General features: G+C 58.8%; 1 protein-coding gene across 1 annotated transcript; it reads left to right on the top strand.

The window, feature by feature from the left end:
* The first annotated feature begins 1,781 nt into the window (after window positions 1-1,781).
* LOC101639993 (potassium inwardly rectifying channel subfamily J member 12) lies at window positions 1,782-9,981 on the top strand. Its single transcript, XM_004712945.3, has 3 exons — window positions 1,782-1,833; window positions 2,057-2,150; window positions 8,402-9,981. Exon 3 carries the CDS (start codon window positions 8,467-8,469, stop codon window positions 9,772-9,774), a length of 1,308 nt encoding a protein of 435 aa, XP_004713002.1. The 5' UTR covers window positions 1,782-1,833; window positions 2,057-2,150; window positions 8,402-8,466; the 3' UTR covers window positions 9,775-9,981.
* The last annotated feature ends 2,646 nt before the right edge of the window (window positions 9,982-12,627 follow it).

Below are 12,627 nucleotides of genomic sequence, written 5' to 3'. Positions count from 1 at the left end.
TCCACCTAAGCCCCCAGCATCAGCTCCTCATTTTCCCACTCCCTCCCCGCTCTCCCTTCCCTCATGAACCCTTGATAATTTATAAATTATTATTTTGTCATATCTTGCCCTGTCCGACGTCTCCCTTCACCCACTTTTCTGTTGTCTGCCCCCCCAGGGAGGAGGTCACATGTAGATCCTTGTAATCGGTTCCCCCTTTCCACCCCACCTTCCCTCCACCCTCCCAGTATCGCTACTCACACCACTGGTCCTGTAGGAATCATCCGCACTGGATTCCCTGTGTTTCCAGTTCCTATCTGTACCAGTGTACACCCTCTGGTCTAGCCAGACTTGCAAGGTAGAGTTCGGATCATGATAGCGGGGGAGGAGGAAGCATTTAGGAACTAGAGGAAAGTTGTGTTTTTCAAACAGCAGCTCTCTTTCCCAGAGTAAAAAAACCTCACTTTCCTCTCGTGGATGGAAGAGGGGCAAAGGGCTTCCTAGACATGCCCCAGAGTGAGAATCTGCCCCCACCCACCTCCATCTACCATCAGCCCCCTTCTCCTGCACCCTCCCTCTCCCTCAGCCCCCAGCAGGCACATTGGCTTTTGCGTGAGCTGGGTCCTCAGCTTCCACCAGGCTCCCAGCCTGGCTCTCCGACACCATCCTCTGGCTTCCTGCTCAGGCCCACCCTGAACGCTCGTCTCGCCTCAGGACACACGCCCTGTCGCCATCCCTGCTCTGTCTTCACAGCCCCTCTCCCAGCTGGAAGCATCTGTCGGTTTGTTTTCTCCAGAAATGTCTGCCTTCCCCTCTGCTTGTTTTCAGCACCTAGGGAGTGGGTTCCTCATCTTGTTCACACTGCTTGCTCTTGGTCTAGCACCGATGAGGTGCTCCAAGCAGAGGTGATTCTGGGATGGATGGATGGATGGATGGATGGATGGATGGATGGATGGATGGATGGATGGACAAAGCATGGGGCACTCAAGGCAGTGCTGGCTTCCTACCAGTGTGGCACAGGGTCCCACATAAACCCACCTGGTCTGCTGCTGCTCTGCGGAACCACGCCAGTGTTGGACGCGATGGTTCTGAATGTCCGAAGGGAACTGGGGCTGTCAGAATCATCACCAGAACATCACTTAGTGACCCGTGACCGCGTAGTTCCTCTGTGAGTTGCTGTAGGATCTCCCGAACGAGCAGTGGGCCTCTGACCTGCTGTCACTGCAGCCGAGGGGCAAGCAGGTGGCCTGTGCCATCCGTGCTGTCATCAGAGGAGGGCAGACCGAGACCCGAGCCTTCCGTGCAGGGGGCTTCGGGATGGGGCTGCGGTCTCCCCACCCCGTGAACACACCAGGACTCCAGCCTCGACTGCTTCCACCCGCAGGAACACACTGCCTGTAGCCTCTGCTCATTTGGATCTCCCTGTCCACCCCACTCCCAGCCCCTGTCCCCACTTAAAATAGCCCTCACCTTGTCTCTGAAATTACTGGGGCTTGGGAGTCTCCTCCCCTAAAGCATCCCCCAGAGCAGTGCCTGCATCCCACTGGCACTCGGTAGGGCGACACAGTGGCTGCAGCCATGGGCTGGGGCATCGGAGCAATTGTGAGGCTGAGCCAGGACTGGGAGGGATTCCATTCTGTCGTGCACGACGTCGCTATGGGGCAGAGCCAACACTGGCACCTCGCAGCGGGCATTTTCTGTGCTGAGCAGACGCTGAGTGTGAGTCTGGAAAGGCTCCCTTCGCTGTCCAAGGGACCCCTGGGGAAGCTCACCTCTTCTGGGAACGCCAGATCTCCGAACTCAACCCCAGTGGCGCTGTGTCACCGTGTCCACCGGGTGGGGATGTGACTGAAGGTTCTGTCCCTCCGCCAGGTCATCTGAGACTAGGGCTGGGACCGGGGGCTGCCTAGACAGGAACATCAGGGCCATGGGGATCAGCCAGACAGGAAAAGGGAGGTCCGGAGAGCTTACTTACCCCGTGGGCCCTTATCACAGAGGATGGGTTCCAGCCAGGCATTTGCTCGGTCCATGCCCGCTGCTTCCTTCCTGGCTCACACTCTTTTTATCCATCTGCCAGGCCCTGGTCACAGGCACTTCTTCTCCAGGAAGCCTGCCCTGACTCTGGCACCCCAAAGCTCCGCATCGGGTTCTGCTTCAGCTGTATTTTCACCGTAAGTTTCCTCCCTGCCCCCTGCTTGATCGGGTGCCCTGGGAACCTTAGTGGGGCAGTTTCATGGTTCATCCTTAAGGCCCTGACCCCTTGGCCAGCTGCCCTGGGCCTTGGGCAGCTTCTCAGGAAGGCTATGTGTAAGAGGCCTCCCTCTTACAGTGACAGACAGCGCCTTGTCTCACCATGACGTGTGAACCTCGGGGCCCCCTCTCCTGAGCCTTGAGGAAGGTGCCTGTATGCAGTAGCTGCCCTGGTGGCTGCCCTGGCAGACAGGCCAGCAGGCTGGCTAGCTGGCTAGCCAAGGGGCCCAGGCCCAGGCCCAGGGACACCCTGTCTCCCTCCTGCCCTCTTCTACCCTCCCCCTCTGCCCCAGTATGTTCCCAAGATAAAAATACCACCATGGAAACATTTCCCTGGTGCCTGAAGTGACCTGTCATCCACCCTGGGGTAGGGGTGGGGGTGGGGGTAGTGCCCGAACCTCCTGCCCCGCCTTCACCTCAGGGCTCCCAGCTGCTCAGAACAGCCCATTCCTGGGGTCAGTGCATCTAGGCCCATCTGCGGGCCCAGCAGTGAAAGAGCAAGCCTGCAAAGTAAGAGGCCTTTCACCAGCCCTTAACAACCCCTGTGAGGGCCAGGCATCATGCCAGGCTCTGCTGCTGCCCTGAGAAGCAAGGCCGAGCCCTGAGCTCCATCTGGGGCTCCCTTCGTGACTACTTATGGTGGGAGGCTGGGGGCAGGCGAGTGCTTGCCCTCTTTCAGGTTCCTTGCATCTGCTCTTAGCAGCAGACTCCTCTCACCAGGAGACTCGGCCGGGCCGGGCCAGCACAGAGTGGGTGCCTGCCTGCAGTCTGCCGGGCACTCAGCTAGAGCCCAGATCGGCCTTGCAGGCAGTCTTCTAAGGGGAGGGAGGTCTTCTGCTTTGCAGATGGGTCCTCCGAGGAGCCAGGGAAGAGGCTGGAGGCATGAGGCCTTGGACCCAGGACTCGGGGAGCCCATTGGGGTGCACATTGAGCAGCTTGGACCAGGGAGCCTGGACCCAGGCAGTGGCTGAGGGCATGAGAATGGTGGGTGGATTTGAGAATGAACGAAAGTAGGGCTTGATATCGGACCAGGTACGTGGTGACTGGCAGAAAGGGAGGAGGCCAGGCTGCTGGCTGGAGCAGGGGAAACGGAGAACCACCTGAAAGAGAGGCCAGAGGAGACGGCCACCTGTGGGAGAGAAAGACCGCATTAGCCACACGGTGTCTGTGGGACACTCAGGAGAGGAGGCTTGGGGCTGAGGCCCTCTGCCGTGGAGGGGCCACGTGAGGCCCCTGGAGAGCCCCTCAGAGACAAGGTTTCCAGTATAAGAAGGCTAGTGGGGGGTGGGACCCCCAGAAGCACTGCTGGTGGAGTGGGGAAGCGAGACGTGGAAAGGAAGGAGCCAGTAACAGGTGTGCTGTCGGCATGCCGACCCTTGTGGGCACAAGCCCAAGCTTTCTGGAAGGCCCGGGAGACAGCCTGGACTATGCCCCAGAGTTGTCCCTCTAAGGGGCAAGGGAACTGGACACTCAGTGAGGAAGGCCGCTCCGGGGTGTTCACTCGGGGCCCTGCCCTGTGTAGGGACAGAGCCTGTGCTGGTGGCCAGAGAGAACTTTCAGGAGAGAAGACTGGTGTGTTGGCCGCTGGAAATGAACCAGGTGGGCTCCGAAGGGCCTGGGGGTTAAGGATGGGGCACGTTGCTTGTTCTCCTCTCTGAGCTAGCATGGGCCTGGTGGCCACCCTGAAGGTGCCCAGGAACAAAGTGAGCCCTGTGGGCAGAGACTGTCCCAACCCCTGGTCAGGGAATTGACCTGGGATGTTGGGTGAGCACAAGGGATCTGCTCCCCAACATGTGAGAAATGGAGCCACTGGATTTTTCACCCATCTCTCCACCTCTCCTGCTCAGCCTTGTAACGCTCCCTAGACCAGCCTCCCTGCTGGCCCCAGCCTGTCCGGCTCTCTCATGTAAGCAGTGCTGCTGCCATCCTCTTCCAGTGCCTGTACCTGCTGGGCTGCCCCACCTCGCTGTGATGTTTATAACCTGGGAAGGGGGGCATCATACCACGGGAGAGCACCTGTACCCATCAGAACTAGTTTAATCTCCCAGTCAGACTTGGTCTCTCCCACTGCCAAGGAGAGGTTGGGTTTGTATCTCTCTCTTGCCAAGCCTGGTGAGAAGTGAAGAGTGACTAGCTGAGAAAAAGTGCTGGGATCGATTAGTCATGTCTACCCTGGACACATGCTAGAGGCCATGGCACACACCGACTGATCTCCCTCGCACCAAAGATCTCTAAGGATTCTTTCTGTTGTATAGTGCGTACCCCCTTCCTGAAGGGATCTAAGCAAGGGTTGAATGGCCAGGGGTTAGGGTGCTGGTGTGGATCTTTGGGGCTTTATCTTGAGCCCTGCGATTTGGGGCTATCTATAATCTCAACCAAGTGCAAGTGTCCCGCAGACAGAGACTGGCGCACGGTGTCATCCTCACAGCCCTGGGGCTCAACAGGGTGGGGAGTTGATTTTACCCCCGCAGATTGGGAGCGCCATTCTTTAATGACTTGTGACCCCTGGCAGGTGGCTCCAGGGAACTCCATATTGAAAGTAACTGAAGGATCCATGGTTAGGCACGTCGTTTACGTGTACAAACTCAGTTTTCTCACCTGGAAAAGGAGACAACAGTCATTGGGTTGTTGCAGGGAGTAAAGAAGTTTGGTGTGGAAGTTCTTGGCATAGTGTCTGGCAGATGGGAAGCACCCCATGGATACTGATTGTGATCATCACGCTTCTGAAGGAGCCCTGGCCAGCTGAGACGCTGAGCAGGCCTGACGCCTGGCTGGTCTGCGGCCGTGGAGTCCCCAGTCCCTTCACTTCCGGGGCCAGTGTCTTTATCCAGGCAGGTCGTGCCCCATCGTTACCCTATCTCAGTGCTTTCTGTGCACTCAAGAATGTGCGCCAGGCCTTACCCTGGTTTCCTCCGGATGGTTCTGAAACCCGAGGTGCTGAGAACCTCCGGAGATGAGGCATGGGTGTCTTGCTCCATCCGGAGACGCCTCCCGTGTCCAGCTGGGAAGCTGCCAGGCTCTGGCGGCTTTGCCCACTCTCTGCCTATGGGTGCCACCTCCTCCCCACCTCCTCTGTGGCATGGGGTCTCCTAGTCTACAGCAGGTGGTACCAGGCTCTCTCCCCTTCCGTGCCTGCCAGCCAGGCTCCACTAAGGATGGTCCGCATTTGTTTGTCTTCCCAGGCTGTCAGGCCCCTTCACGATCTCCCACACGTCTCCCGTGGCCTGCCTCTCCGCCTGGTCCTCCTTGAGAGAATGGAGAGCCAGCTTCCTTTCTTGTAAGGCCTCGTCTAACAAGATAGACCATCTTATCCTCTCAGCCTTATTAGAATCATCCTAGATCCTAATTTCCTTTCTGATTCCACCATATGGGCCTCGCGGAACACAAGCCATCCGCTCTCCTCTGTCTCTCATATCCTGTCCATAAAGACTGCCACATCCATCTGTGTGTGTGTGTGTGTGTGTGTGTGTGTGTGTGTGTGGTCCTTAGGGAATTTGGAAAGTGTGTGATACTGGGGTGTCTATTCTTGTTCATACTCTAGGTCCTTGTGGTTCTATATTCACCCAGTCAATGGTAGTGAGATAGCTCCTACACCCCAAGTTCACTCTCTGCCTCCCCTTTGCTCCTTCTCTATTTACACACCCCCCTCTCTCTGTCACACTCACACACACACATACACACTCATTCTCTGGGCTCCAACTTCATGCCTGCTACCAGTAGCACCTTCTGACAAGTGATTTTGCTCTAAGTACCCATTTATGACTCTGAGGAGCAGGGCAGGGGTTTGAACTTGGCCTTGTTGGTTGCCTCTGTGCGTTTTCAGGAAGATCAGTCAATGGAGTGAAACCCCCGGCACCCAGCCTTAGCAGAGATGCTGGTACTTTCTCACCCCCTTGCCTGGAAGCTGACCAGGTTCAACACCAGCTGGCTGCAGTGCCCCCTGCCGGGCTCTCTGGGTGTCTGGTTCCTGCAGCCTGTCCCCTGCCAGCCGTGAGTAGCTTAGCAGGTGCAAGACTGGGCCTGGCCCACTGGCTCTTCCTCCAGGCCACATAAAGCTCCCTCCTGGGGCCCAGACACTGCCCACTGGCTGCCACACCCAGAGGGACTGCACTGTCTTTCCAATATAACACAGCAGTCCCACCCCCATCCTCACCCAAACAGCCCCCTGATTCTTGGATCCAGCAGAAGCATCATCCACCACTGTGGCCCTAGGTTCCAGCTCCTCAGGCCCACTGAGAGGTGGTCAACCTGAACAGGTATGGGCAGAGGATGCACTCAAAGAGCAGAGCAGGCCAGCTGTGGAGCTGGGAGCCCCAGGGAAGATGTCTTCCTGGACAGCGGTGGGTTAAGGCTCAGCTGCCCTGTCCCAGACTGAGTGGCTGTGACTCACTTTCTCTGAGCCTCTGCCATCCAGCTCTGGTGAGGATACAGAGAGCTGTTTTTGTGTGTGTCCGGTGACACAGGGCTCCCCGGCGGATCTCTTGAAGTGCCCATCGACTGCGACAGACCTGGGAGCGGCACACTGCCACCTCCCAGAGGTCGGGGACCATGGCTGGCATCAGCCTGCCCTCAGACCAGCTGCCCCAGAGCTCTGCTCTTCTCTCTGAAGGGCACGTCCTGTGCGAGGTAAAGATGGTGCGGGCTCAGCCAGAAACCAGTCCAAGATCTCGCAGGGACTCGAGCCAGGCCGCACAGACCCAGTCTGCCCTGGTGTCACCACCGCCTGGCTGCATGAGCAGGGCAGCTTCGGAGCTTTGGTCTTTGTGTTAGATGGATTTGCCTGATACCTGAATGCCCTGGGGCCTGCTCAGTGTCCCTTTGTAAAATGAGGCAGGGGCTGGCAGCGTGGGTGCCCCCACCACTCTGCCCTCAACCCCCAACAGTCGGTGGGGGTCTCTGTCCTCCTCTCGGCACAGCCAAGTGGACCTGTACCTGCTTCCAGCACCCAGGCCAGTGAGGCCAGATGGCATCAGTACACGGAGCCAGGCTGCCAAGCCATGGCCCCCTGGTCCACAGAAGCCCCAGCCAGGCCCTGACAGGCTGGGCATGGAGTCAGTGGGCATGGCTATGCAAACAGAGCTTATCTGGAGTCGGCTGCTAATGCCATCCAGCCAGGGCCCACCTGGATACCTGGATACAGGGGTGCTGTTGCTTGGGGGATGGAGGCAGGGGCGACACAGGTGACAGTCTGAGTGAGAACAGAGCTGAAGGAGATCCCTTGGCTGAGGTTGGCCAATAAGTTATTTGATGACTCCTCTCAGCCTGGCACGGCTGGAAGTGGGCTCCATGGGTGCCCAGGGTGGGTATGTCAGAGACAAGGGTTTGGTCCAGGGCAGGTGAGGGATGGAGGGTGGTGGGGCCATCCTGTCTCTGACCAGTCAGGTTCAGCTGGGAAGCCCTGTATCCACAGATGCTCATCAAGCCCCACGCTAGGCACTGGGGCGGCTCCAGCACGACTGAACCAGACAGAAGTCCACCCTGGGAGCCAACAGCACCGGAATTAGAACCTCACTCTCTCCGCACCTCAAGGAGTCTCCTGGGTGCGGGTGGGGTGGGGCCAGGGATCAGGAGGGAGTACAACGGGTGCCTCTGCAGGGACAACTTTGAGGAAGCAGTAGCGTTGCGCTAAGCCTTTGAAGGCGGCTAGGAGGAGTCCAGGGAGGTGCACTTGGTGTGTTCAAGCACCAACACAGAGACCCTGGGAGGGTGTAGCCAGGGGAGTGTGGGCAGGAGGTGGGATGGAAGAGTCCTGCATGTGCAGGTCCTGCTGACCATGGTCTCTGCCTTTAACCCCGAGGGCTAAGGGGTCTGGCTTCTGCTTCCACAGCCCCCTGGGGCACCGTGGGGCTATAGGCTATGCGAAGGGGCCACGGGACTTATCCAGTCAGCCTTGACGGGCATCAGACCAGGGGTGGCTGCGAGGTAGACGTGGTCAGATCCAACAAGAGCCAACGGGGTTTCTTGGAGAGGTGATGTTGCCATGAAAGGAAGTAGATTGCCAAGCAGCAGTTCAAAGCCCAGGGAAGTGGGGCAAGGCATTGGCTCAGAGTGGGGACGGGAGGCCAGGGGCTCGGACTGATAACGTTGGGGTATCTGTGGGGCCCTGGGGAGGGGAGAGAGTCAGATGTTGCTCCCACTGACCCTGACCTTCCATCTCTCATCCCCGTTGCAGGCATCTCTCCAGCCCTGCTGCCCAGAGCCAGCCTGGGGGCATGCCAGGGTCCCCCCAGCCCTGGGATGACCGCGGCCAGCCAGGCCAACCCCTACAGCATTGTGTCGTCCGAGGAGGACGGGCTGCACCTGGTCACCATGTCGGGTGCCAATGGCTTTGGCAACGGGAAGGTGCACACCCGGCGCCGGGGCCGCCCCCGCTTCGTCAAGAAGAGCGGCCAGTGCAACATCGAGTTCGCCAACATGGATGAGAAGTCCCAGCGCTACCTGGCCGACATGTTCACCACCTGCGTGGACATCCGCTGGCGCTACATGCTGCTCATCTTCTCTCTGGCCTTCCTCGCCTCCTGGCTGCTGTTCGGCGTCATCTTCTGGGTCATCGCCGTGGCGCACGGCGACCTGGAGCCCCCCGTGGCCGAGGGCCGGGAGCGCACGCCCTGCGTGCTGCAGGTGCACGGCTTCCTGGCGGCCTTCCTCTTCTCCATCGAGACGCAGACCACCATCGGCTACGGGCTGCGCTGCGTGACCGAGGAGTGCCCCGTGGCCGTCTTCATGGTGGTGGCCCAATCCATCGTGGGCTGCGTCATCGACTCCTTCATGATCGGCGCCATCATGGCCAAGATGGCCCGGCCCAAGAAACGGGCGCAGACGCTGCTGTTCAGCCGCCACGCCGTGGTGGCGCTGCGTGACGGCAAGCTCTGCCTCATGTGGCGCGTGGGGAACCTGCGCAAGAGCCACATCGTGGAGGCCCACGTGCGGGCGCAGCTCATCAAGCCTCGGGTCACGGAGGAGGGCGAGTACATCCCGCTGGACCAGATCGACATCGACGTGGGCTTCGACAAAGGCCTCGACCGCATCTTCCTGGTCTCCCCGATCACCATCCTGCACGAGATCGACGAGGCCAGCCCGCTGTTCGGCCTGAGCCGGCAGGACCTGGAGACGGACGACTTTGAGATTGTGGTCATCTTGGAGGGCATGGTGGAGGCCACGGCCATGACCACCCAGGCCCGCAGCTCCTACCTAGCCAGTGAGATCCTCTGGGGCCACCGCTTCGAGCCAGTGCTCTTCGAGGAGAAGAGCCAGTACAAGATCGACTATGCTCACTTCCACAAGACCTACGAGGTGCCCTCCACGCCCCGCTGCAGTGCCAAGGACCTGGTGGAGAACAAGTTCCTGCTGCCCAGCGCTGGCTCCTTCTGCTACGAGAATGAGCTGGCCTTCCTGAGTCGGGATGAGGAGGAGGAGGAGGAGGAGGAGGAGGACGGAGAGCAGGATGGCTTGAGCCCCGAGAGCAGGCACGAGTTTGACAGGCTGCCGGCCGGTGGGAGCAGCAGCCATGATCAGCGGCCCTACAGACGGGAGTCAGAGATCTAAGCAGACCCCAGCCAAGGTCCAGTGCCTGGCCCGGCAAGATGAGGGCCAGCCAGCGCCCCCTAAGCCTCCGGGTTTGAGCGGGAAGGCCAGGCGCCCAGATGGCAGACTCAGTAGCGTGCTAGCCATTTTTCTGTTTCTTTGCCGTGTCCTTTGAGATTGGTGGGGGAGTGGGCAGCCCCAGCCTCCAAGGCCGGAGCAGCAAACGTGGGTTGGGTGGCCTACGGGGTGGGTGGGGAGCGGGCTGCCAGAGCAGGGGCTGCAACGGAAGGCTTGGCCACAGCCAGCCTAGAAAGAGTGAAGGGCTGGCGCAGTGGCCCAGCCTCTGTGGGCAAAGCTGAGTGGCTGCGGTGCCCTTTGCTGGTTTTAACCTTGGAGAGAAACTCCAGTTCCCAGCGTTTATTCATCTTTGCTTGGGTAAAACTATTTAAAAAAAAAAAAAAGTAAGATGTGATTCTTTTTTTTTTTTTTAAGTTCGTGAGAAAAGGAACGTAGAATTCCATGGGTAGGCCAAGATCCAAGCAGTGGGAAAGTTCCCTGACGCCAGAACTGCCCCCTCCCTGGGAAGCCCCAGAGGAGCGTGGAAGGTGGCAGCCCCGAGCAGCAGCACAACGAACCCCCCAGAACAGTTGCTCCTTCCCAAGATGAGTTAGTTTCCATGGTGATAGGGACCCCCAAAACAGTGTTGGTGACCATCACAAAACACGGTCTGGGGCCGCTGGGGTGGGACTGGCTCGGGGGTTGAGGGCGAGTTTGACTCCCTAGTGGAGAAATGCTGCCATGGAAGTTTCTCTTCCCGACCCGAGTCCCCTGTCCAGTCTCGCTTATCCCTCTGTTTCTGCCCAGAGGCCTCCATCTCCTCCACAGTGAAGGGTGGGGGTGGGGGTGGGGTGGGGAGTGGGACCGAGTTGGCCTGGGGGGAAGCTAGTTCCCTAGACTAAGAAGAAAGGGACTCGGTGGACCCCCACTTGGCTCACGGGGTGGGCTGTGCCTTAGAGAGACCAGCGTGTTCTGCTGAAGCTGTTTGGTTTTTTTTGTCTGCCTCCTCCGCTGTCCCAATGTCACTGCCAGCCCTTTCTCTCCCCAGGAAAGTGTCCTGCCCTTGCCACCCATCCCCTTCACCTGTGGGCTGGCACAGGTGTGCCTAGATGCGCACGGCCAGATTGGGGTTGCTGCTGGTTGGCAGAGGAAAGGTCTTAGGGCACAGAATTTTCAGAGCCCCCCTGCTGTCTCAAACTGTGATGTTCGTTTCGAAGGGCCATCCAAGGAGGGATTGAGAAATCAGCCGAGTGAAAGATGGGTTCCCGAGGTGCCAGGGCCTCTCTTTGCTCTCCTCCCAGGAATGCTTGGAGGTGGGTGTGGCTCTAATGGTGGGACCCTTGTTGGGAGGATGTCTGGGGACTTCTTTTCTCATTGGTAGGAGACAAGCCCCCAGGCTTAGACCTTGACAGAGAAGGAGACAGCAATAGGGCACGTGACCTGGAATGAGCCTGGGCCTGTTAAAGTCCCTTTCCATGATCAGGCTGGCAGAAAGTCCTGTAGTTAAATAGCCTGCCGACCACAGGCACTTCAGCCCCAACTGGATTTTGCCAGTGGGGAAACTGAGGCAGAGTAGAGAGGGGGCTGTCTGAGGTCATGTGGTGAGTGAATGAGCGGGCAGGCAGAGCCTAGAGTCTGGGCGGGGCCTCCTGCTCTTCCCTCCTCCTCCCCACAAAAGCTGGAAGTGACCTGGCACTGAGAACTCCTGGCCTGGAGGTACCAGCGTGAGCTCTGGTTTCCATGCCAGTGGCCCCCACACCCTGAGATGGGCCCACCCTCAGACCCCACCCAAGTCTTTGACCTGAGGGTAATGGGGAGGCAGCTCCTTGCTCTCTAGACTTGCTCAGGGGAGCCTCGATTCTTCCCCCAATCTCGCCCCTGTCTTGTGTGACCTGGAGTTAGCAGAGGGTGCACGTTGGTATCGGGAACCATGCTGGCACCCTCAATTGTCAGGCTCAGACCCAAGGTGAGGCAGGGGGGCCTCAGTCACACAGCCCCATCCAAGGAGCCTGTGCACAGCTCTGCTCTGCGGCCTAAAACCCCGTGGGGCTGAGTGCCCAGCGTTCCACCCACCCACCCTTTGCAGGGCCAGCGTGAAGCTGCCAGAGCCCCAAGGCTCACCCCTTCTTCAGCAATGTGGCCTGGTGTACCCTCCTTTCAGGTCTGGGCCCCCTCACCCTCTCTACCCCCACCCCTACACCCACACTGGACTCTTCATCCCCTCAGGGGAGCAGCTAGGCAGACTGGGGCTGCATTTCCAAACTCTTCTCCCCCGCCCCATACGTATGCATTTATTTATTTGTTGCTTGTGCTAAAGACCAAAATAGTTCCCCTCTTTAGTGCATTTGGGGCAGGAGGGTGGATGGAAGGGGCTAGGTATTTGTGCAAGAGCACAGTCCCCAAATTCCCTAAGGAGGGTATGCATGGGGAGTGTGTGTGTGTGTGTGTGTGTGTGTGTGTGTGTCACATGTACACTGATATGGTGTGTGCTCGTGGGTGTGTGTGAGCCCTGTGTTTGCCCACTGTGAAGGCTGGGTTCCCTCCAATCAGCACGGACACTGAGTGGAAGCCCCGGTCTGGCCCGATTCTGCTAGACTCAGCCTGAGGCACACATATGTTCGGGGCCAGCACAAGCAGTACCTGTTGAAGTTAGCGCTTGGGCCATGCATGTGTGCTGGTGCCCATGAATCGGTGTACACGAATGTGACATCGGACAGGTGTTTATTGGAACGCCACCTGCTCTCGGCCCCATGCCCCAGGCTGGAGGTGAACAAGGTGTAGGTGACAGGCGCGCACAGGCTGTGCTGCTCAGAGCAA

The sequence above is a fragment of the Echinops telfairi genome, unplaced genomic scaffold (assembly GCF_000313985.2).
Source record: "Echinops telfairi isolate 266 unplaced genomic scaffold, ASM31398v2 ScPeMD7_2010;HRSCAF=2546, whole genome shotgun sequence".
In the NCBI taxonomy this organism is placed as follows: domain Eukaryota; kingdom Metazoa; phylum Chordata; class Mammalia; order Afrosoricida; family Tenrecidae; genus Echinops; species Echinops telfairi.
Note: the sequence above shows the minus strand (reverse complement) of the source record. Positions and strands in the feature narration are given on the sequence as shown.

Coding starts and splice junctions, on each gene's coding strand:
- LOC101639993 (XM_004712945.3), top strand. CDS start 8,467: ATGACCGCGGCCAGCCAGGCCAACCCCTACAGCATTGTGTCGTCCGAG.